The sequence below is a fragment of the Oncorhynchus tshawytscha genome, linkage group LG20, assembly GCF_018296145.1.
Source record: "Oncorhynchus tshawytscha isolate Ot180627B linkage group LG20, Otsh_v2.0, whole genome shotgun sequence".
NCBI classification, from domain to species: Eukaryota; Metazoa; Chordata; class Actinopteri; order Salmoniformes; family Salmonidae; genus Oncorhynchus; species Oncorhynchus tshawytscha.
In genome coordinates, this window is record NC_056448.1 from 12,314,927 (window position 1) to 12,339,931 (window position 25,005).

General features: G+C 43.5%; 1 protein-coding gene across 1 annotated transcript in view; it reads right to left on the reverse strand.

Annotated features, from left to right (window-relative positions):
• Positions 1 to 25,005, reverse strand: part of LOC112219484 (WD repeat-containing protein 70) — an 80,544-nt gene that overhangs the window by 46,671 nt on the left and 8,868 nt on the right. The window contains exons 7-9 of the mRNA XM_024380773.2: positions 24,514 to 24,647; positions 20,133 to 20,286; positions 17,863 to 17,939 (exon numbers count right to left, since the gene is read on the reverse strand). Coding sequence (XP_024236541.1) covers positions 17,863 to 17,939; positions 20,133 to 20,286; positions 24,514 to 24,647 — 365 coding nt within the window. The remainder of the gene's footprint in view (positions 1 to 17,862; positions 17,940 to 20,132; positions 20,287 to 24,513; positions 24,648 to 25,005) is intronic.

Here is a 25,005-nt window from a genome sequence, read left to right on the forward strand (position 1 = left end):
TATAAACATAGCCAGATTTTTTTCTACAGGTAACAAACCATAAATTTGATCTGAAATATGTATACGTGTCAGACAGGCTCAAAGCAGGCATTCTGCAGCTTTTAAAACATACCAAAGTGGACACTGGACAGTCATGTGACTGGGACCACCAAGGCCTGTAGGGTCAGAGGGGAAAGGAAGTGTAACCTTTAACCTCAACAACACGGTTGGTTTCCCATCCTAAGGATGCCTTAAGGAGGTAAGTTCCACACGCCTCCTTACCACCTCACTCAACATTATAACCTTTACCTCACTTAACACAGACGCTCAGTAGTTCACCCTTCTAAAGAGGTTGAGGAGATAGACAAGAGGAGGGGGGAGGAAAAGGGAGTACAGGATGAGAGAAAATAGAGCGAGAAATAGAGATGGAGTAGAGACAGAGGGGACAGTAGAGAGGGGAAAGGAGGATGGGGAAGTGGAAGCCGACTAGCACAAACATGAGTCAGAGGGCAGACACTAGAGGCGCCTGGTGCCATGTGTCAGCCTAGCAGACCAGCCGTGCCAATGTATGTCTCTCTTGCATGTGTGTCTCTCTGACCCACTGCCTGTTTCAACAGGCCTGACCCTTGGGGGTCACAGGGTCAGGAGAGGAGCATAAACACGCAGAGCTGCTACTAACAGCAAGGCATGGATTCCTCCACGGCTCGCTACACACTACAACAGTCAGACACACACTCAACTGTGTTTAGATAAGTTTGACAAGGTGACACAGATGCCAGCCAAAGACAGATCATCTGAGGGAGTATTGGCAGTTGTTTAATAAACCTCAAATTTACAAGTGTTTAATAATGTTGCACAAAGTGCTTTCAGGCTGATCCTCATACTAGCAACACAGTGACCAAGTTTAGTGCATGATGTGAATTTGTATGTGAATGTTGTGTGTGTGTGTGTGTATGTGTGTATGCATTGCATACGTGTCGTGGGTGACAGGAGTGTGCAGGGTGACAGATCGTTCCACCTGCTCGCTCACAGACGTCTCTATTCTGTCTACATAGGAGCCTAGGTGTCTGTCCAGACACTAAAGACAGCAGAACCTTTCACGTAGCAGCACACAACACCAGGAATTCAATTCATCTCAGCCAGCCTCTTTCCAAAACATGGCCTTGATGGCTGACAGGGCAGGAGCAGAGGCCACCGCCACCCCACCACGGCTGGGCCGATCCTGGGTCTCTCACACATCTCAGCAGCTAGGCAAGGATGCTCTACCACATATTAGGTGGTAAGTTGTAGGGATTCAAGGAATGGCCGCAAAGTAATGCAAAACCTAGTGGATTGTAAACTACAGGTGCGCTCAAGTTATTTAGGAGCTGTTTCTTCGAATAAATTATTTTGGTGACCCTCTAACATCACCCGCTTTAGAAGGGTGCTACGTTCCTGTGTGATGAACGAACAACTTAGCAACCCTCTCACAAGTCGCAACTCAATTCTTTTCAATGAAGTGACAAAACATTCACGTACAGAATAATAAAGAAACCAAAACACGGAGGGGCACACAAAGTATCACGCCACCCTTTCTTTCCCTTCCCCAACAAGCCTGTTTTCGCCTCAATCAGCGCTCCCCTTTTCCTGTGTAAGCGCTTAAAGACCCAGAGGGGTGTTTGTGATAAAAGACGAGAGCCATACAGCCTCAGTCATGCATGTGTGGTTTACTAGGTAAGACAGCCGTTCACACATCAACCCGGGTTTAGTTCACACATCAACCCCCCCCTCCTCTCTGCCTTCAGATGCTATCTGTGGGACAGTCGTTAGGTCTGCCAGGGCCGGGTGGCTGGGATTATGGGAAAGCTCCCCAGATGGAGGGATAAGGAGGAGAGGAATAAAGGACAGTCTGATCAAAGTGCAGGGGCCTCTGTGTGTCAGGTTGTGTTAGAATGGCTGGGGGCCCGGGGATGGGGCCCGGCTGTGAGGCCCGCTGAGGCTCTGTTATAATCACTGATAGGGATTAGAGGGGAAAATGGAAGCTACTCCATCTCAGAGGATGTACAAGATAAGAAGGGGAAGAAACTGCTGGAAGTGGAGCAGTCAAGACACATAGACGAACACAGGAGGTTCAACCAGACATCCAGGTGAGGCTGGGGAAGATGTTGACTTATTGCCTCCTTCGTGCACAAACATAGTATACAGAATAAAATATACAGCACATTGCTATTATATGATATTCCTGTCATAGCAGCGGGAAGTTGGGGAGCACCCCTTGAAAAACCAGAGTGCACTAGTAAAGCTCTTTGGTCTTAGCCATAGTGGAGTTTGGAGTGTGACTGTTTGAGGTTGTGGACATGTGTCTTTTATACTGATAACAAGTTCAAAGGCGCCATTAATATAGGTAACGAGTGGAGGACAGAGGAGCCTCTTAAAGAAGAAGTTACAGGTCTGTGAGAGCCAGAAATCTTGCTTGTTTGTAGGTGACCAAATACTTATTTTCCACCATAATTTGCAAATTAATTAATTAAAAATCCTACAATGTGATTTTCTGGATTTTTTTCCCTCATTTTGTCTGTCATAGTTGAAGTGTACCTATGATGAAAATTACAGGCCTCTCATCTTTTTAAGTGGGATAACTTGCACAATTGGTGGCTGACTAAATACTTTTTTGCCCCACTGTAATTACCAGACTGAAGTTACAAATGCTGGTAAACTCTCAAATACATTTGTTTTAAACATGCTCCACAAAAGAAGTGCACTGGGCCTTTACTAGTCCTGCATTAATGGACCGATATAGACGTCTTCAGCCTGGGCAAAGAAAACACAGCCCCCCCACCACCACCCTACTTCCCGTGGCTATAATTCCTGTGTGTACACTGGATTTGAAATCCACGTCAATAGTGAGATAAAAAGGCTTATCAATATTGTCAGCTTGGTTTAATGGATCCTCATTAAGCTCAATAAGTAGGGCAGTGCATCTGCATCCAAAGACCAAATGATAAAGTGACTGTAGCTCATCCAGGTTGATTGGTTGACAAGTTAAGTAAGCCATTAGCCTAGAACCCATTGGAGTAGCACAGGAGGAAATTACCATGAAAGTCTCTTTTCGCTCCAATAAAACAGGAGTAGCCTCACCATAGCAGCAGGTCGAGGTTATAGAGTTCAACATCCAATCCATTCATTCTGTGCTGTGAGGCAACAGTCTGTACTTGAAAGTATCTGGTTGTGGTATGTATAGTGAACAAAAAAGTGTTGGTCCATGTTTCATGAGCTGAAATAAAAGATCCCAGAAATTTTCCAAACGCACAAAAAGCTTATTTCTCAGATTTTGTGCCAAATGTGTTTACATCCATGTTAGTGAGCATTTCTCCTTTGCCAACATAATCCATCCACCTGACAGGTGTGGCATATCAAGAAGCTGAATAAACAGCATTCATTACACAGGTGCACCTTGTGCTGGGTACAAGGCCTACCACAACGTGCAGTTTTGTCACACAAGACAACGCCACTGATGTTTTGAGGGCACATGCAATTGGCATTAGAGGTCGACCAATTAATCGGAATGGCCGATTTCAAGTTTTCAACAATCGGAAATATTTATTTTTGGGCACCGATTTGGCAGAATAAATAAAAAAACTTCTAAGGTCTTGGCTGATTTCTTTTGATTTTCCCATGATGTCAAGCAAAGAGGCACTGAGTTTGAAGGTAGGCCTTGAAATACATTCACAGGTACACCTCCAATTGACTCAAATGATATCAATTAGCCTATCAGAAGCTTCTAAAGCCATGACACAATTTTCTGTAATTTTCCAAGCTGTTTAAAGGCACAGTCAACTAGTGTATGTAAACTTCTGACCCACTGGAATTGTGATACAGTGAATTATAAGTGAAATAATCCATCTGTAAACAATTGTTGGAAAAATTACCTGTGTCCTGCGCAAAGTAGATGTCCTAACCGACTTACCAAAACTATAGATTGTTAACAAGAAATTTGTGGAGTGGTTGAAAAATGAGTTTTAATGACTTCAACCTAAGTGTATGTAAACTTCCGACTTCAACTGTATGTTTCAATTGACTGGATTCCTTTATTGAACTGTAACTCGAAATTGTTGCATCTTGCGTTCATATTTTTCTTCATTGAATTACATTCCAGGGCAGCAGGATATGGAACACTAGCTCCGTAAGGCAGGCGGGGTGCCGGGCTCTGGGAGACGTGGAGTTAGAGACGCGCTGGACTGTGGATGAACCTGGTGTGTCTGAGTGTCTCAATGCCCAGAGAGGATGAGAAGTTCTCTCAGACCCCTGGGACATCGGTCTGTTCTCACTCCACATCTCCGTATTGCCATGGAGATCACAATTAATAGCCCTGTGATCCTGCACAAGTCCTCCAAAAAGACCAAATTAGGGTATCTCCAAGCTCCATACTTTGGGCTGAGAGCGTAGGGTTACATATAGAAAAATGGGAAAAATACTCAGTTGACAAGCACAGTATGCCAGAAATGAACAATTAAGAGATAGTGGGATGATCTCAAGAGCAGGGAGGAGTATCAGTTTACATCGAGACGGGACATAAAACACGTGTGAGAGAGCTCAACTCAGAGGTTGCTACAGTGCGAGAAACCCCATAGCAAAGATTTATGGGGTTCGCTCAATTCACACATCCTTTATCATGGTTATTATACTGGTGTGGCTCGAGAGCATGAAGCAGATTCATAATGGTGTCCATTTCCAGAAAGATCATGTACAATGGTGATTCCTTAATGTGCCATCTACACTGAGTGTACAAAACATTTAGAAACCCTTTGTATTATTGAGTTGAAGGCACACCCCTCCCTCAGTGTAGATCATATACTGTATGGAATGGTGCATGGAATGGTGGGGTGTACTGTATGATAAAGACAGCAGACAGGTGAACCTCCAGGACAGGGGCTGACAGAGACATGCTCTCCTCTCCTCTGGGGCCAATCTGAATCCACATCCCAGTCCTGTCCTGCAGCCCAGCATGGAGGTTATCCCTGGCATCCAGCAAAACATTCCTCACAGTTATTAGGGTTATTGTTTGTGTGTGTGTGTGTGTCTCCATCCCTATTAATCTGTGTCAAAACATGTCTTACTTAGTAAAACCCATAGCTCAATCTTGGCTAGAAATACTCCCACAGAGGAACAAAGTCTTTACACTTTCCAGGGGCAAACTATTTGGCCTGAAACATATTATTCTCCTTGAGGCTTTCAAACAGGTGTTCTTTCAGCAGAGAATTTGTTTAAGTAACACCGCACTTAGCAGGTATTTGGGCCCTATGCTTCAAATATGAGTAATCACTTTGCGTTTAGGTAGCGTGCTATTTGGCATGTATGCCAATTTAATCTCAAACAAGAGTGAGAATGTTGAAAGGGGCTTCAATACGGTCTAACTCCAACTGCTGCTCCACGGGGCTACTTTATCGGGAAACGACATCTCTCGTCACATTCCTCTGATAGAAATATGTTGGGATAGTTTAGTCACACTTAAAGAGGACTGCCACAGCCATGGGAAGAGGAATCCACAGAATGTGACAACCAGAGAATATGCTGTAGATCTTAGGCCTAATAACCCACGTAAAAACATACTATAGTATACTATGATATAAATACTGAGTATTCAGTGTTTTTGCAGACTGTTCTGTAGTATTCACTGTAGAAAGTCTATGAAAACACTAGTGAATACTGTAATATTTACTGTAGTATTTACAGTTAATAAATACTACAGTTTACAGTAAAATAAAACTCTAGAATATACTGTAGGGTTAAGGGAAAGGGGATACCTAGTCAGTAACTGAATGTAGTCAACCGTAATGTGTCTTCCGCATTTAGCTAAACCCCTCAGAAAGGTGTGGGTGGGCTGTCTTAAAGGAAAACTCCACCCCAAAAAATATTTTTGTATTTTTAAGTCCATTGCTAATATAGTCGCAAAACATTTTGCATGTTAGCATTCAAGCTTTCAAGATATGTAACTTTCAAAATACAGAAATCTGGCTCATATGATGCAAAATGCATCATACAGGCCAGATTTCTCTATGTTGGCAAATTTCTATATTTTGGTCCATTTCTTAGCATCGAAGATAACATTTTGTACCAATATTCATGTGAGCCTCTCAGGCCAATGTTGCCCAGGGTTAATTAAGAACATAATAATATTACATTGTATTGCATTACACACTTAAACTTATTCCACCAATCCCTTGGTCAAAAGTTGTTTGTGTTGTTAGTAAGTGTCATTTATTTAGACAGCTGGTTGTGGAACCCACTTTGAGAACCCCTGATTTAAGGAACACAATATATGGTCTACAGTGCCTTCGGAAAGTATTCAGACCCCTTGACGTTTTCCACATTTTGTTACGTTACAGCCTTATTCTAAAATGGATTAAATCGTTTTTATCCCTCATCAATCCACACACAATACCCCCATAATGACAAAGCAAAAATTGGTTTTGCAAATTTTGCAAATTAATTAAAAATAAAATATCACATTTACATAAGTACTCAGACCCTTTACTCAGTACTTTATTGAAGCACCTTTGGCAGAGATAACAGCCATGAGCCTTCTTGGGTATGATGCTACAAGCTTGGCACACCTGTATTTGGGGAGCTTCTTTCATTCTTCTCTGCAGATCCTCTCAGGCTCTGTCAGGTTGGATTTGGAGCTTCGCTGCACAGCTATTTTCAGGTCTCTCCAGAGATGTTTGATCAGGTTCAAGTACAGGCTCTGACTGGGCCACTCAAGGACATTCAGAGACCTATCCCAATTCCACTCCTGCATTGTCTTGGTTGTGTGCTTAGGACCATTGTCCTGTTGGAAGGTGAACCTTCACCCCCGTCTGAGGTCATGAGCGCACTGGAGCAGCTTTTTATAAAGGATCTCTCTGTACTTCGCTCTGTTCATCTTTCCCTCAATCTTGACTAGTCTCCCAGTCCCTGCCACTGAAAAACATCCCCACAGCATGATGCTGCCACCACCATGATTCACAGTAGGGATGGTGCCAGGTTTTTTCCAGACGTGATGCTTAGCATTCAGGCCAAAGAGTTCAGTCTTGGTTTCATCAGACCAGAGAATATTTTTCTCATGGTCTGAGAGTCCTTAGGTGCCTTTTTGAAAACTCTGAGTGGGCTGTCATGGGCCTTTTACTGAGGACTAGTCTGTCTGGCCACTCTACCATAAAAGGCCCGATTGGTGGAGTGCTGCAGATGGATGTCCTTCTGGAAGGTTCTCCCATCAACACAGAGGAACTCTGGCGCTCAATCAGAGTGACAAATTGGGTTCTTGGTCACCTCCCTGACCAAGGGCCTTCTTCCCCGATTGCTCAGTTTGGCCGTGAGGCCAGCTCTAGGAAGAGTCTTGGTGGTTCCAAACTTCGTCCATTTAGGAATGATGGCCACTGAGTTCTTGGCGACCTTCAATGTTGCACAACATTTTTGGTACCCTTGCAACTTTTATTATTTATTTATTCTATTTAACTAGGCAAGTCAGTTAAGAACAAATTCTTATTTTCAATGACGGCCTAGGAAGTGGGTTAACTGCCTTGTTCAGGGCCAGAACAACTGATTTTTACCTTGTCAGCTCGGGGATTCGTGTGTAGATTGATGAGGGACATTTTCTATTTTATCCATTTTAGAATAAGGATGTAACGTAACAAAATGTGGAAAAAGTTAAGGTATCTGAATACTTTCCGAATGGACTGTATACTTGGCATGTAGGTTTTCCACTAATGAGTGGCACAAATGGGGATATGGGGGAGGAGAATGGGCAGGGTATATGTTAATTAATAAATACTGTGGTGTTTTGCGGATAATACTGTAGTATTTAGTATAGTATTTTTCAACAAGTACTACACCTGATTGAGAGACACTACAGTGCGTAGTATAGTATTCTACAGTTTACTAAAGAATTCTATAGTAATTTGTTGTATTTTTTTAGTGTGGGTAAAGACAGGGCTCTACGGTGCGACCATTTGACTCGCCATATGCGCCTAAATAGTTTGCTGTGAGACCTGGAGTTTTAATTTAGGTGCACCAGTGCGAACACAAAAAAATCCCCTAGATGATAATTGTTGCAATGATTACTTCACTGTACCGCAGCTCGAGTGCCATGGAGAATACACTGAGTGCAGATACATGACCATCATGCTTGCACCATTGCTAAAGAAAACGGCTTGTTATCTTAAATATGTGTCCTTGTGCTTCTAAATATTTCAACATAGGGGCACACGTGCTCCCTGTAAAAAAAGGTCAGCGTAGAGCCCTGAAAGAGCTAGTACATTAAAGCATCGAAAGCAGCACATCAAAAGCGGCTTCAGAACAATAGAGGGAGAGAGAGAGATGAGACTATTAAATCTGGGTGGTAACACTGGTCTGTTGTCAGGAAGACAGGCGAACGGCACCAGATGGTACGGCTGGCCCTCCTCTGGTCTTCAGAAATAGAAGCCCTGGGTCCTGGTTTATCTGGCCCATTGTCAGACAGAGCCACACACACAGCAGCCAAGTCATCCAGGCTCCCCACTGGGACCACTGAACGGGAATGCAGGAGTGGGGAAGAGAGAGACAACATTTCCAATTTAGTCATTCAGCAGGCGCTCATATCCAGGGCGACTTACAGTAGTGAGCGCATACATTTTCATACAACCCCTTCAGAATCACTGGGCCTTTAGATAACTGCCTGAGGTGAAAACCCAGGCTACAGCCCAGCTCCCTGTGCTGTGAGGTCTACTGGGTGTACCTCCCACGCTGATCATCATTACCCAATGACGACGCATGAACTGTTTCTTACTGTCAGCGGCACTTCATTGAGACTAACACTTCACCGTACGCCTCATTCAGTCCCTTCCAGTTCTGACCTCAGTTACTCATAGTGAACCTCACCTAGCTCACAAGAGGCAGTCATAAAAAGTCCCAAACATCCCCTTTCACAACATCCGCCCGACAATCATCCGTTCCCCGAGGCCTTAGAGTAAGACATATGATTGAGGGAGACCGAGGGGAGGGATGGAGGGCAGGAGAGGGAGATAGACTTTGAAAGAAGAGGGACCTCCTGAAAGCAGGCCACTGGACATTCCCTTCCTCTCCTGGTCCCTGTGGCCCAGGGAGCTGTAGTGACCCGCTTCGGACCCTCCCGCTAGGGACCCTTCACATCTACAGCTGGCCGCGGCTGCAAACGGCTCTCTGTCCACTGCTCTGATCTGCTCTACTCCCAGAACTGGGCTGGCAACCCCCAGTGCTAATGTGCCACGTGAGGATTCCCAGGACCCAAAGTAAAGCTAAATAAAGCAGCTAGCCCCAGCGCCACATCTGGGAGGGAGAAGAGACGGTCAGAGGTGAACACTGGTCCCAGCCCCTACCCTCCTCAGCCTTGTTTTCAGTCCTGATCATGGTGTTGGGTTTCTGCTCCGCTGCCTGTCACACTCACTTAGACTCATCACTGGGGTTCTCTCCCTCTCGCTCTCTCACACATACATAAACATGTTCAGAGAAACACACATGGACCCCGCCCCTAAACATAGAAACACTACAGTCCCTGTGATAAGCTCTATGGGGAAACCAATTGGCTAGAGGAACACATAACAAACAGAGGGCTTGTGAAAGTGTAGTAGGTTACATGGATAATTCTGTATTGTATTACCATTGTATTCTGAAAACAGAGATTTTCCCCAATGAAAGCTCCAGGAGGTGACTCCACACTGTGAGAGAGGTGAGGACAGACCAAGGGTCCCAGAGGCATAGCTTAGCCTAGAGGACTCCCTGCTGGTGATAAGTGAGATGATGGGAAACTAAACCCAGCAAAAAAGAAACGTCCCTTTTTCAGGACCCTGTCTTTCAAAGATAATTCGTAAAAATCCAACTTCACAGATCATCATTGTAAAGAGTTTAAACAATGTTTCCCATGCTTGTTCAATGAACCATCAACAATTAATGAACATGCACCTGTGGAATGGTCGTTAAGACACTAACAGCTTACAGACGGTTGGCATTTAAGGTCACAGTTATGAAAACTTAGGACACTAAAGAGGCCTTTCTATTGACTGAAAAACACCAAAGATACAGAGGATCCCTACTCATCTGTGTGAACGTGCTTTAGGCATGCTGCAAGGAGGCATAAGGACTGCAGATGTGGCCAGGGCAATAAATTGCAATGTCTGTACTGTGAGGCGCATAAGACAGCGCTACAGGGAGACAGGACAGACAGCTGATCGTCCTCGCAGTGGAAGACCACGTGTAACAACTCCTGCACAGGATTGGTACATCCGAACATCACACCTGCGGGACAGGTACAGGATGGCAACAACAACTGCCCGAGGTACACCTGGAATGCACAATCCCTCCATCAGTGCTCAGTCTGTCCGCAATAGGCTGAGAGAGGCTGGACTGAGGGCTTGTAGGCCTGTTGTAAGGCAGGTCCTCACCAGACATCACCGGCAACAATGTCGCCTATGGGCACAAACCCACCGTCGCTGGACCAGACAGGACTGGCAAAAAGTGCTCTTCTCTGACGAGTCGCGCTTTTGTCTCACCAGGGGTGGTGGTCAGATTTGCGTTTATCGTCAAAGGAATGAGCGTTACACCGAGGACTGTACTCTGGAGCGGGATCGATTTGGAGGTGGAGGATCCGTCAATGGTCTGGGGCGGTGTGTCACAGCATCATCGGACTGAGCTTGTTGTCATTGCAGGCCATCTCAATGCTGTGTGTTACAGGGAAGACATCCTCCTCCCCCATGTGGTACCCTTCCTGCAGGCTCACCCTGACATGACCCTCCAGCATGACAATGCCACCAGCCATACTGCTCGTTCTGTGCGTGATTTCCTGCAAGACAGGAATGTCAGTGTTCTGCCATGGCCAGCGAAGAGCCTGGATCTCAATCCTATTAATCACGTCTGGGACCTGTTGGTTCGGAGGGTGAGGGCTAGGGCCATTACCCCCAGAAATGTCTGGGAACTTGCCTTGGTGGAAGAGTGGGGTAACATCTCACAGCAAGAACGGGCAAATCTGGTGCAGTCCATGAGGAGGAGATGCACTGCAGTACTTAATGCAGCTGGTAGCCACACCAGATACTGACTGTTACTTTTGATTTTGACCCCCCCTTTGTTCAGGGACACATTATTCAATTTGTTAGTCACACGCCTGTGGAACTTGTTCAGAATGTCTCTCAGTTGTTGAATCTTATGTTCATACAAATATTTACACATGTGAAGTTTGCTGAAAATAAACGCAGTTGACAGTGAGGACGTTTCTTTTTTTGCTGAGTTTATATTGTCAGCTATGATAAACCAGCATTTTTGGAAGCTCAAACTTATACTGCCTAGTAACTGTTGAATTGGAAATAGACTTCAGAGAGGGCCATATTGATGCCCAGGTGATCTCAATGAAAATGAGTCTTAAAGGGATATGTTAATTTGCAATCCTCCAGCTGATCCTGGATAAGCCACTGTACCCCAGCTCAAACAAAGACTCTAGTGATCATACACCGGCATTGCTGTCCTTACATTTCGGTGAGATTATCCAATTAGTTTATTCCCTGTAAGAATCGTTTAGTGTCTTCTTCTCTGGTGGGGGTCCTGATCCACATAATCCTGCTGTTAGGAAAATTAGTGACCAAGTAGGCATGAGTTGCACGGTACCATTCTGAGAAAGCAGTGAGACATGGCAGTGCACCCTTATTCAGCTCATTACTGCCTTTTTCAAACCAATCAAGCCACTCATCCCAGCTCTGATAGAGCCCTCCAGCTGTAGGAGACAGCCTAGTGCCGTGTTCATTTAATGGTCGGGTAACAGCCTAGTGCAGCTGTTATTGCTGGGATAGCGAAAAACCTTTAACCAGGAAGGCTAGTTGAGAACAAGTTCTCATTTACAACTGCGACCTGGCCAAGATAAGGCAAATCAGTGCAACAAAAACAATAACACAGTGTTACACATGGAATAAACAAACATACAGTCAATAATACAATAGAAAAAGTCTATATACAGTATGTGCAAATGAGGTAGGATAAGGGAGGTAAGGCAATAAATAGGCCATAGCGGCGAAATAATTACAATATAGCAATTAAACACTGGAGTGATAGATGTGCAGAAGATGAGTGTGCAAGTAGAGATACTGTGATACAAAGGAGCAAAATAAATGAAATAACAGTATGGGGATGAGATAGTTGGATGGGCTATTTACAGATGGGCTATGTACAGGTGCAGTGATCCGTGAGCTGCTCTGACAGCTGGTGCTTAAAGTTAGTGGAGGGAGATTTGAGCCTCCAGCTTCAGTGATTTTTGCAATTATTTCCAGCCATTGGCCGCAGAGAACTGGAAGGAAAGGCGGCCAACGGAGGAATTGGCTTTGGGGGTGACCAGTGAAATATACCTGCTGCAGCGTGCGCTACGGATGGGTGCTGCTATGGTGATCAGTGAGCTGAGATAAGGCGGGGCTTTACCTAGCAAAGACTTATAGATGACCTGGAACCAGTGGGTTTGGCGACGAATATTAAGCGAGGGCAAGCCAACGAGAGCATACAGGTCGCAGTGGTGGGTAGTATAAGGGGCTTTGGTGACCAAATGGATGGCACTGTGATAGACTGCATCCAATTTGCTGAGTAGAGTGTTGTAGGCTATTTTGTAAATGACATCGCAGAAGTCAAGGATCGGTAGGATATTCCATTTTACGAGGATATGTTTGGCAGCATGAGTGAAGGATGCTTTGTTGCGAAATAGGAAGACAATTCTAGATTTAATTTTGGATTGGAGATGCTTAATGTGAGTCTGGAAGGAGAGTTTACAGTCTAACCAGACACCTAGATATTTGTAGTTGTCCACAAGTCAGAAGCATCTAGAGTAGTGATGCTGGACAGGCGGGCAGCGATCGGTTGAAGAGCGGGCATTTAGTTTTACTTGCATTTAAGAGCCGTTGGAGGCCATGGAAGGAGAGTTGTATGGCATTGAAGCTTGTCTGGAGGTTAGTTAACACATTGTCCAAAGAAGGACCAGAAGTATACAGAATGGTGTCATCTGCGTAGAGGTGGATCAGAGAGCGACATCATTGATGTATACAGAGAAGAGAGTCGGCCCGAGACTCTTATTACCAGTGCAGTAATAACTAACAATGCCAAACAATACATGCAACCCCAAAAATGTAAATAAAGGAATTAAGAAATACTGAAATAGAATGAGCGATGTCAGAGTACGGAATATAAATATATACTGCATGTATATGATGGTGTGTATTGACATTATGGACAGTATATGAATAGAAAAGGTGTGTACAGCAGTAGATATATACGATGAGCCTTGACTAGAATACAGTTATACATATGAAGTGACCAGTTTTCAAAGACTATGTACAGTGCCTTGCGAAAGTATTCGGCCCCCTTGAACTTTGCGACCTTTTGCCACATTTCAGGCTTCAAACATAAAGATATAAAACTGTATTTTTTTGTGAAGAATCAACAACAAGTGGGACACAATCATGAAGTGGAACGATATTTATTGGATATTTCAAACTTTTTTTAACAAATCAAAAACTGAAAAATTGGGCGTGCAAAATTATTCAGCCCCTTAAGTTAATACTTTGTAGCGCCACCTTTTGCTGCGATTACAGCTGTAAGTCGCTTGGGGTATGTCTCTATCAGTTTTGCACATCGAGAGACTGAATTTTTTTCCCATTCCTCCTTGCAAAACAGCTCGAGCTCAGTGAGGTTGGATGGAGAGCATTTGTGAACAGCAGTTTTCAGTTCTTTCCACAGATTCTCGATTGGATTCAGGTCTGGACTTTGACTTGGCCATTCTAACACCTGGATATGTTTATTTTTGAACCATTCCATTGTAGATTTTGCTTTATGTTTTGGATCATTGTCTTGTTGGAAGACAAATCTCCGTCCCAGTCTCAGGTCTTTTGCAGACTCCATCAGGTGCTGCCACCACCATGTTTGACAGTGGGGATGGTGTGTTCAGGGTGATGCGCTGTATTGCTTTTACGCCAAACATAATGTTTTGCAGTGTTGCCAAAAAGTTCAATTTTGGTTTCATCTGACCAGAGCACCTTCTTCCACATGTTTGGTGTGTCTCCCAGGTGGCTTGTGGCAAACTTTAAACGACACCTTTTATGGATATCTTTAAGAAATGGCTTTCTTCTTGCCACTCTTCCATAAAGGCCAGATTTGTGCAATATATGACTGATTGTTGTCCTATGGACAGAGTCTCCCACCTCAGCTGTAGATCTCTGCAGTTCATCCAGAGTGATCATGGGCCTCTTGGCTGCATCTCTGATCAGTCTTCTCCTTGTATGAGCTGAAAGTTTAGAGGGACGGCCAGGTCTTGGTAGATTTGCAGTGGTCTGATACTCCTTCCATTTCAATATTATCGCTTGCACAGTGCTCCTTGGGATGTTTAAAGCTTGGGAAATCTTTTTGTATCCAAATCCGGCTTTAAACTTCTTCACAACAGTATCTCGGACCTGCCTGGTGTGTTCCTTGTTCTTCATGATGCTCTCTGCGCTTTTAACGGACCTCTGAGACTATCACAGTGCAGGTGCATTTATGCGGAGACTTGATTACACACAGGTGGATTGTATTTATCATCATTAGTCATTTAGGTCAACATTGGATCATTCAGAGATTCTCACTGAACTTCTGGAGAGAGTTTGCTGCACTGAAAGTAAAGGGGCTGAATAATTTTGCACGCCCAATTTTTCAGTTTTTGATTTGTTAAAAAAGTTTGAAATATCCAATAAATGTCGTTCCACTTCATGATTGTGTCCCACTTGTTGTTGATTCTTCACAAAAAAATACAGTTTTATATCTTTATGTTTGAAGCCTGAAATGTGGCAAAAGGTCGCAAAGTTCAAGGGGGCCGAATACTTTCGCAAGGCACTGTACATAGGGCAGGGTTGAGTACTGGGTGTTAGCCTGCTTGCAATGGTGTAAAGTACTTGAGTAAAAATACTTTAAAAATACCAACTTTTACTTCACTACATTCCTAAAGAAAATAATGTACTTTTTACTCCATACATTTTCCCTGACACCCAAAAGTACTCGTTACATTTTGACAGGAAAATGGTCCAATTCACACACTTATCAAGAGAATATCCCTGGTCATTCCTACTGCCTCTGATCTGGCGGACTCACTAAACACAAATCCTTCATATGTAAATGATGTGTGCCCCTGGCTATCCAACAATTTAAAAAAAAACATTTTAAATATAAATTGGTGCAGTCTGGTTTACTTAATATAAGGAGTTAGATTTTTTTATTATACTTCTGATACTTAAGTACATTTTAGCAATTCCATTTACTTTTGATACTTAAGTATATTTAAAACCAACTTTTACTCAAGTGACTTTTACTTGAGTCATTTTCCATTAAGGTACAGTGGGGCAAAAAAGTATTTAGTCAGCCACCAATTGTGCAAGTTCTCCCACTTAAAAAGATGAGAGAGGCCTGTAATTTTCATCATAGGTACACTTCAACTATGATAGACAAAGAAAAGAAAATAGAAAAAAATCCAGAAAATCACATTGTAGGACTTTTTATAAATTTATTTGCAAATTATGGTGGAAAATATGTATTTGGTCACCTACAAACAAGCAAGATTTCTGGCTCTCACAGACCTGTAACTTCTTCTTTAAGAGGCTCCTCTGTCCTCCACTCGTTACCTGTATTAATGGCACCTGTTTGAACTTGTTATCAGTATAAAAGACACCTGTCCACAACCTCAAACAGTCACACTCCAAACTCCACTATGGCCAAGACCAAAGAGCTGTCAAAGGACACCAGAAACAAAATTGTAGACCTGTACCAGGCTGGGAAGACTGAATCTGCAATAGGTAAGCAGCTTCGTTTGAAGATATCAATTGTGAGAGCAATTATTAGGAAATGGAAGACATACAAGACCACTGATAATCTCCCTCAATCTGGGGCTCCACGCAAGATCTCACCCCGTGGGGTCAAAATGATCACAAGAACGGTGAGCAAAAATCCCAGAACCACGCGGGGGTACCTAGTGAATGACCTGCAGAGAGCTGGGACCAAAGTAACAAAGCCTACCATCAGTAACACACTACGCCGCCAGGGACTCAAATCCTGCAGTGCCAGACGTGTCCCCCTGCTTAAGCCAGTACATGTCCAGGCCCGTCTGAAGTTTGCTAGAGAGCATTTGGATGATCCAGAAGAAGATTGGGAGAATGTCATATGGTCAGATGAAACCAAAATAGAACTTTTTGGTAAAAACTCAACTCGTCGTGTTTGGAGGACAAAGAATGCTGAGTTGCATCCAAAGAACACCATATCTACTGTGAAGCATGGGGGTGGAAACATCATGCTTTGGGGCTGTTTTTCTGCAAAGGGACCAGGACGACTGATCCGTGTAAAGGAAAGATTGAATGGGGCCATGTATCGTGAGATTTTGAGTGAAAACCTCCTTCCATCAGCAAGGGCATTGAAGATGAAATGTGGCTGGGTCTTTCAGCATGACAATGATCCCAAACACACCGCCCGGGCAACGAAGGAGTGGCTTTGAAAGAAGCATTTCAAGGTCCTGGAGTGGCCTAGCCAGTCTCCAGATCTCAACCCCATAGAAAATCTTTGGAGGGAGTTGAAAGTCCGTGTTGCCCAGCAAAAGCCCCAAAACATCACTGCTCTAGAGGAGATATACATGGAGGAATGGGCCAAAATACCAGCAACAGTGTGTGAAAACCTTGTGAAGACTTACAGAAAACGTTTGACCTCTGCCATTGCCAACAAAGGGTATATAACAAAGTATTGAGGTAAACTTTTGTTATTGACCAAATACTTATTTTCCACCATAATTTGCAAATAAATTCATTAAAAATCCTACAATGTGATTTTCTGGATTTTTTTCCCTCATTTTGTCTGTCATACTTGAAGTGTACCTATGATGAAAATTACAGGCCTCTCTCTTCTTTTTAAGTGGGAGAATTTGCACAATTGGCGGCTGACAAAATACTTTTTTTGCCCCACTGTAAAACATATTTTGATTGAACACTTTGGTTACTACATGATTCCATGTGTGTTATTTCATAGTTTGTCTTCACTATTATTCTACAATGTAGAAAATAGTTTTCAAAAATTAAGAAAAACCCTTGAATGAGTAGGTATGTCCAAACTTTTGACTGGTACTGTATATGACTCTTTTAAGGTTGCACTAGCTCCAAGTTACCTCAAGCTTTTCCAGCCATTGCGGCTACTGTAATAATAATAGTAGAGAATAGAATCCCCCCTTCCAAAATGAACAAAAAAGTATCCCATTTCCCCAATCCATAGTAAATCCTTAGACAATGATGCTATAATCATGTAATCGATGTGCCGTTTAGAAAACTTTTTAACCTATAATTTTTTTATGGGTTCACACTCAGTGACAGAACCTCAGTGGCCACTAACAGTCCAACCACTTACAATATGTAGTATACTCCCCCTTTCTCCAAAGCCTAGTGTTACAAAACCAATAACTAGCCCGCTGATTTTGCTGTACTCATTATGCCTAAGGCCTAGCTATGACCTCTATCATTGCCAACAAAGGGTATATAACAAAGTATTGAGATAAACTTTTGTTATTGACCAAATACTTATTTTCCACCATAATTTGCAAATAAATTCATAAAAAAATCCTACAATGTGATTTTCTGGATTTTTTTTTCTCATTTTGTCTGTCATAGTTGAAGTGTACATATGATGAAAATTACAGGCCTCTCTCATCTTTTTAAGTGGGAGAACTTGCACAATTGGTGGCTGACTAAATACTTTTTTGTCCCACTGTATCTTTACTCAAGTATGACAAATGAGTACTTTTCCACCACTGCCAGCTTGTAACAGTGTGTTTGTCTGTTCCTGTGAACCTCAGATTCACCGGCACAGAGAAACGCACACGCACATACAACTCACCCGTCGTTGGAGCAGGTCATAAACTCGTCCTTAATCTTGGGGTGCCAACAGCCGCTGTTCAGCATGGCAGTGTGACCCTGAAATAAAAAGACAGAAACGTAGTTAAATGGCTATAATTTGACCCAATCAGCACTGAGGAATCTGGATTTCAATAAGTAACGACCAAACATCTATTTTACGGAGTGGCACGTCGTGCATAGCAGTCTGATCTCACTGCTCCTAGTTAGTCCTTGGTCCTTCTCCAGAGAAAAGAGATGAACCTACAGGGAAGGAGAACCCCCCCTGACACTGAGCCATTGACCCCTAAACTCCAGAGCCAGCCAGGCCCAGTGGAGCTCCCTCTGCCTCAAAACTGAGAGCTCATAGGACTGTGACCTCCAGCAGGGTTCTCCTCTGGTAAAAAAAAAGCACTCACAGAAATAGCCATAACAAATAACATCTTCAAAGAGCGACTGCCCAGAGAGAGGCCCTCTTGCACCGAGAGGGCAGGGGATTTGTCCGACGTGCAGCCGAGAGTTCAGACATGACATATCTCAAACTGACAGAAAGGACAGGAGTTGAGCAAAATGACATCAGTGTGTGAATTTTGGAGAGGCCTGCCTGTTAGCCCTTTTACCATGGGACTGGACACGGCCCGGCTTCCACTGTACTATGTTCCCCTTTACCACGACTTATCAAACCGTCATTCTCTCTCATTTATAGCATTTAAATGCTATATCTCCCCATACTGTAAAATACAAGGACTATGTTGAATATTCACAGATGGAGAACAAAAAAGTATTGCAACCTATACTTGTAATGCTTAGGGTACAGTCCACAAATGGTGTTGTATGTTTAGCACTTATATGGTTTTGTAAATGACTTAATTACTTCCACGTAAGGCAAAAGGCATCAAAACAAACCGCTCCGGTTGTTCACAGTCTTTTAATTGGACTGGAGGAACTACCGTTGCTATGCACCTCGGATTCCCCTCCTCCCCAACAGAACAGGAGAGGACAGCCAACTGCCAATGCCTGATTAGAACCAGACTGACACACATGGGATAAACAAAACATACAGTCAATAATACACATTTGTGCGGCTGGCTTCCGGGTTAAGCGAGCAGTGTGTCAAGCAGCAGTGCAGCATGGAGGGTCATGTTTTGGGGGACGCACGACACTCGATCTTTGCCTCTCCCGAGTCCGTATGGGAGTTGCAGCGATGAGACAAAACTGTAACTACCAACTGGACACCACAAAATTGGAGTGAAACATTGAAAAAAAAAAAAAAAAAAAAAAAGTTTTTATCATGGCTCTCTTGTCCCTCTGCAGCAGACATGATGAGCAGTATGTTTAGAACATCGAATCGCCATAAAATCACAGTATCGAATCGCAATACATATAGAATAGTGAAAATTGCAATGCATATCGTATCGCTAACCAAAGTATCATGATAATTCCCAGCCCTTTCTCTCTCACACACTGTGTGTGTGTGTGTGTGTGTGTGTGAGTGAGTGAGTGAGTGATAGAGCATATGGGTGAGTGCTGTGCAAGAGACAGAGAGCAGAAGAGAGTGAGGGAGAAAGAGAGAGACTAGTGTGTGTGTGTGTGTGTGTGTGTGTGTGTGTGTGTGTGTGTGTGTGTGTGTGTGTGTGTGTGTGTGGTGGTGATGTAGGGATGTGAGAGAATTAGTTTTGGACACACTACATTTGCTGGGTCACCTTCAGCAGAGCTGCAGAGCTTCACTACCCAAAACCCTGCTGCCAGCAACAGCCTGAATGGAGCATTTGATCCACAGGAATGTAGAGAGACAGAGCGACACCCTACAATAGTTCTCCTACTGGGGAAGTCATCTCTATCACATCATTCTCACAGGTGTCTCAGCCTCCATGCAGAACATGCTCTGCGAATGGACAATCAGCAACGGCCTTTTCGACAGCAAAAACTGTTCACCCAAGACGCATTGAACGAACGCGACCTTGGTCAGTGGTCGGTCACCACGGCATGATCTAGTTGTGAATGTCATCGTGACCCTCTCCTACTCCACTCTGACTGCTCCCAGCTGGAAGTACAGTACACATCATTACTCCCATACACAAACTAACCTGCAGCTGCAGAACATACAGTGTAGGGGTCATCCCTGACACAAAGCTAAGGTCCAGGCCTGAATGCTTGTTTGAGTGGCCACCGACAGGGGGGCTGGAAGGCCATAGTGTCCGATGGCTATATCTCTTCCCTTCTCAGTAACAGAGGAAGCACATATCAGAGAGTAGGTGGTGGATGAGTGTGTACCTTGGTGTTAGCCATGTCCACGATGTACTGGTCTCCCTTGGGACACTCCATGACCGGGAACCCGTCACGGTCCAACACCTTGGCCTGGGCATTCCCAGAGACCACCAGGATGACATCACCAGTGATGCTGTATTGCAGGGACCTAATCTGGTGGCTTAGAGGGGACACAATGGGAGAGGATGAGAAAGGCAAAGCTTTTTTACTTATCATTCCCGTGGCTACCATGGGTCATTCCTGAAATGCGTGCGGTAAGTGTCTTTGTGGGAGTTTCTGTTGAATTGGTGAGAGACATCTGCTAGGTCTGAACGTGTACGGCATCAGAGCTACAGCAATGTCATATAACAGCTTTAAATCCTGAAGCAGTTTTAGACTAAAACCTGTTACCATAGGAACCGTGACAACACACATCACAGAGAGTTAGCGGAAACAGTCAGACGTTTGGCCCATTTGATTTGGACCAGACAGACCAACAGTGGCGATGTCTAGGTCTGGGCTTCTCTCTGTCTTGTCCCTCAGACTCAACACAATGAACAGTCTGTTAGACTGGGACAGAAGAATGTAACACACACCGAAGCTAACCTTGGCTGCACTACACATAGTTGGGTTTCTTCTTTACAGCAAGAAAAGGAGTGGAGATTTTCATATATGAGTCCAAAGATTGGGATTTAGCTACACCAGCAACCCATTCACAATGCCAATCTATGCGCTGAACTGTTACCTCCTACTCCACGCACACCACACGTGTCACGCAAACACACACACATAACCACTCTCCCAAAGTGCAGATAGCAATTCAGGTCAATATCAAACTGCATTAACCCAGCAGGGGGTAGAGGGGCCAGCCAGGTTTCGTGCGGGGAGCTGAACGCTTAGGGAGTGGGACCATAGTGAAATAAAACTGGGTTAACATCTCTGTTCCTACCTCCAGGGTCTGGAGCACAGACAGCCATCACTACATTTCCTTCGGAGGAAGAGTCGACAACACTGAACCAATCAAGGTTCCTCATTAAGTGGAAATAACCCCTCGTTTTTAACTCTAGCGATGGAGAAACAGTGGGCTTCACACGGCTCTCCAAATACGGCCTAGTGTGTCAGTGACCGCGGAGACTATTGGACGGCTCTGTAATCAGGCTAAATGTGGCGTGGAGTTCGGCTAATAAGATTCAGGGAAAGCCCGCTCCAGCTCAGCCCATTGGTTCTCAAAACCCCTGAGAGAATGTATTCATTGATGGGTTCCACGAAACAAACATTAAATACACACAGTGATACACATGTACACAAACACATACACAAGCTCTTCCTCTCATCTGCATCCGAGTATACAGTATTTAGGTTAGGTCCATTTAATTACAGGGAGAAGATCCATTCCTCTGACATGAGGTAGTACAGTTAACATGAGGTGCGCTGAAGCAACACAACAACATGTTTGTGCATGTGTATGAGCATTTTGATAGCAGGGTTTCCTTAGCTGGTAATTGCCGTTTTTTTGGCCAATAAAATCAATGAAAAGCCGATAAATACAATTGTAGCAGGACAAATTGGCAAAAAAAATATGTGGCATGAAAAAATCTGTCGTGGCGCACTTTGAACACGCTAGAACAGGCCACAAATCAGACAACCCATAGTAGAATAGTTGATCTATTTACATAGTCGGCTTGTTGTTGTGTGTTCTATGTGAGATATTCCTCTCGAGGCGCATTTAAGTTACGAGTGCCATAGGGAGGGAAACCTGCATTCTGACAAGCAGTCAATGCACAACAATTCCTCTAATTGTGGGGAAAATAGCCGTTTAAATGGCCTTTGTTAAAAAGGCGATTCCAGCTTTCCATTCCTACTTAATTTATTTGTCAACTCCTAAATATGCTCTAACTGCAGTGTCATGGTTAAGCACCATACACCTCTGCAAATCCCTGTGAGTGCATAGGGAAGAGTGGGGCTAACTAACGGGTCAATTGTAGAGTAACTTTGATTGAAAACGCCACCCTATGAAGTGGTTTCTTGGAGAAGGACAAACAGGGAACGTGTTGCCCCGGGTGGCGGTTTACCCCAAGTTACCTAAACATATAGGCTTACACTATATTCAGTGTTTATGCAAGATTTTTGGGACATAAAATTCATCAATAGGATGCTAACTAGTTAAAAGATTACATTTGGGATCTAACTAATGATTAGCCCAACAGGGTAAATCCAGACAGGCAACCCCATGCTTCAGCCTATGCTGCATCAGTTGGGCTACAGGTGGTAATGCTTATTGCTAATAGCATACCTAATAATACGGACCGAAATATGGGAAATTGCCACATTCAGCTCTTCGACCCATGGTAATGTTGGAAGATTAGTGTACACAGAATTATAATAGGGAGAATAGCGTACAATAGTAGGCAACATCCATGTCTATTGCCTGCACTAACCACGGGACTGTGTGATGACACGGCCAATTAATTATTGCACCATGCGTCGGGTTCAAACTGTTACGACTTGGTCTGCTCTCCGCTACATAACCATTTAATCACCCTACATGTTTTGTTACTAATGATCCTCAGCAACAACCACACGGCCGTGACGCCGTTTACAGAGGAAGCAAACAGAGGTAATCGAAACATGTCATTAAATGGAATGATGTAGGCTATAGCAACTGAATAGAACTAACAGTAAATTGGCAGTTGAATATATGTGGTTATTAGGCATATTAACAGTCGATACTGATAGAGGCTAATACTTAACATGATACAAATAGGAAACAGAGGAAGTCTGGGTCACCTATAATTAAGTGGCCATCGGTGCAAGTTAAAATGCTGTACAATTTAAATGTAAAACTTTACTTTAAGTTGATTTGCTTCAGGTTGCTGCCATATGAGTGGTTTCACATTTGTCTCCAGCGATTATAAGATAAAATAGATTTAAAAGTGTCATTTATATTTACAATTCCCTTAGCCAAACAGATTACTCATTTATCAATAGCTCTTATCAAGTTATACACCGAGTGTAAAAAACATTAGACTGCCACGCGCAGCTCCCCCGGGACTGTCCCGCAGAATAAATATCAGCCCACAGAGAAATGCACGAGATTGAACTGGTCGATCTCAAAGGTATTCCTGGTAGATCTGCAAAATTTTCTGTAAAAATCTAAATCTTTTTTTTTTCCCCGTTCCACTTGGAACCGGTAGGTTCACTAGACTTTACTCATGGTTTCCTCGCGTGTAAAGGTGTTGGAATTAAGTCAAGGTCAGAATATGGCATATCTGTAGACACCACCACACCTTCATTTATTCCATCTCCACCCCAAACAAATAGCTGGTGAATAATTTCTATTCTCATGCTTAAATTCAAGGTCAGAACAGAGAGAAAAGTGCATAGAAAGGGAATTATGTTCCATTTACGTTTGGTTAACTCGGGTCTGAATTCCCCCCACAGTGAAAAGCCTACAAGGGGATACGTTTTCCTATTGTAGTGGACAAATATGAGAAGAACGTTGGCGTGGCCAAATGCAGGCAACTGTGCAACTTGCTATTCAGGTAGGATGCTATTTTTTTTAACGTATTTTTTCATATGAAAAATTTAAACAAAATATCATTATTGTATATCGTTATTATTGTAGGCCTATTTATTGATCTAAACCAGCTCCTTAAGAATGCCGAATGTGTTTTGTGAAGTGAAGTTTGATCTGTCTTTATAATTGTGTGCCCCATATTTAGTTTAAGGTTTAAGTGGGCTTGTTGTAAAATTAATATTATTAGCCTATTGCTATCATTTGTTGGTTACGGTAGGCACCAGCCTTTCTTAGTAATTGCTGCAATTGCGACCAGAGTTACTCCTATTATCTACCAATATAATGCTTATCTTAATAAAGAAAAATATTTGGAGAACAAAATTCATGAATTAGCCTCCTTCTGTACACCTATATCTGTATAGCAGACGCAGTAGCCTATCTGGCAAGGATAAAGAAATGCATGTCGGTGTCGGGCATGCCGCCGGCACATCTATCTCTGGGGCTAGGCCTAAGTTTCTCTTTCTTCATATATATTAATATCATACAGTGGACTCCTAAGCCTATAGGTGTATGCATGCAATGCCCTGATGCATTTATCACTATCCGACAGCTGAACCGTGATGTGGACAACTATTGTTTAAGGAAAGTAAAAACCAAGAAGACAACTGGCTGTAAAGTTTTGCATACGCTACATATCACAAACAAGGAATAGTGTTTTTGTCATTTGTTATAAGCTTCTTTTTTTTTTTAAAGGTAAAAATGGCTCATTTGGCCAATATCCCTCGTTTATTGATGGCTCTGGCTGCATGGGTGGACGGCCTAATGGGTTACGCTCCCAATGCACTCCGGTTGATAGGCATGTGTATGTTCTAGTCTAGGTGGTGGACACACCATTCGCAGGGCTGTATTGTTCTGAAGGAATTCAGAGCTGCATCCATCCCAGCAAAGTCCCAGAAGCGCACGTCAAAGTCGTATCCCCCGGTGACCAGACGGGCTCCAGAGGGGTCCAATGCCAAGGCCGACACCTGAGGAGGGAGGGAGGGAGCAAACAGAGGTTACTTTCACCTGCCAGGGACCTTAACCACTTAACCAACACCTAGTTGCTACTGGGTTAACAGCATACCACCTAACCAGCCAGCTTAGTGCACAATGGACACAATCTTGGCTGAGGGTCCCAGTAGTTTGTCTGGATGTGCATTGCCTTGCCTTTTAACGCTAGAACCGCCATAGGCCAACGGCCACTGACATTTGATTTAGTAAATTAAAGAAATCAATCCCCCCAAAAAGCTATGTCCTGCAGCTTCCCTGACTTTTCAAAATGTTTGTATTTTACACAGCTCATTTGTCAGAATTCTGAAACCACAGAAGTATGTAGTTCCTTTT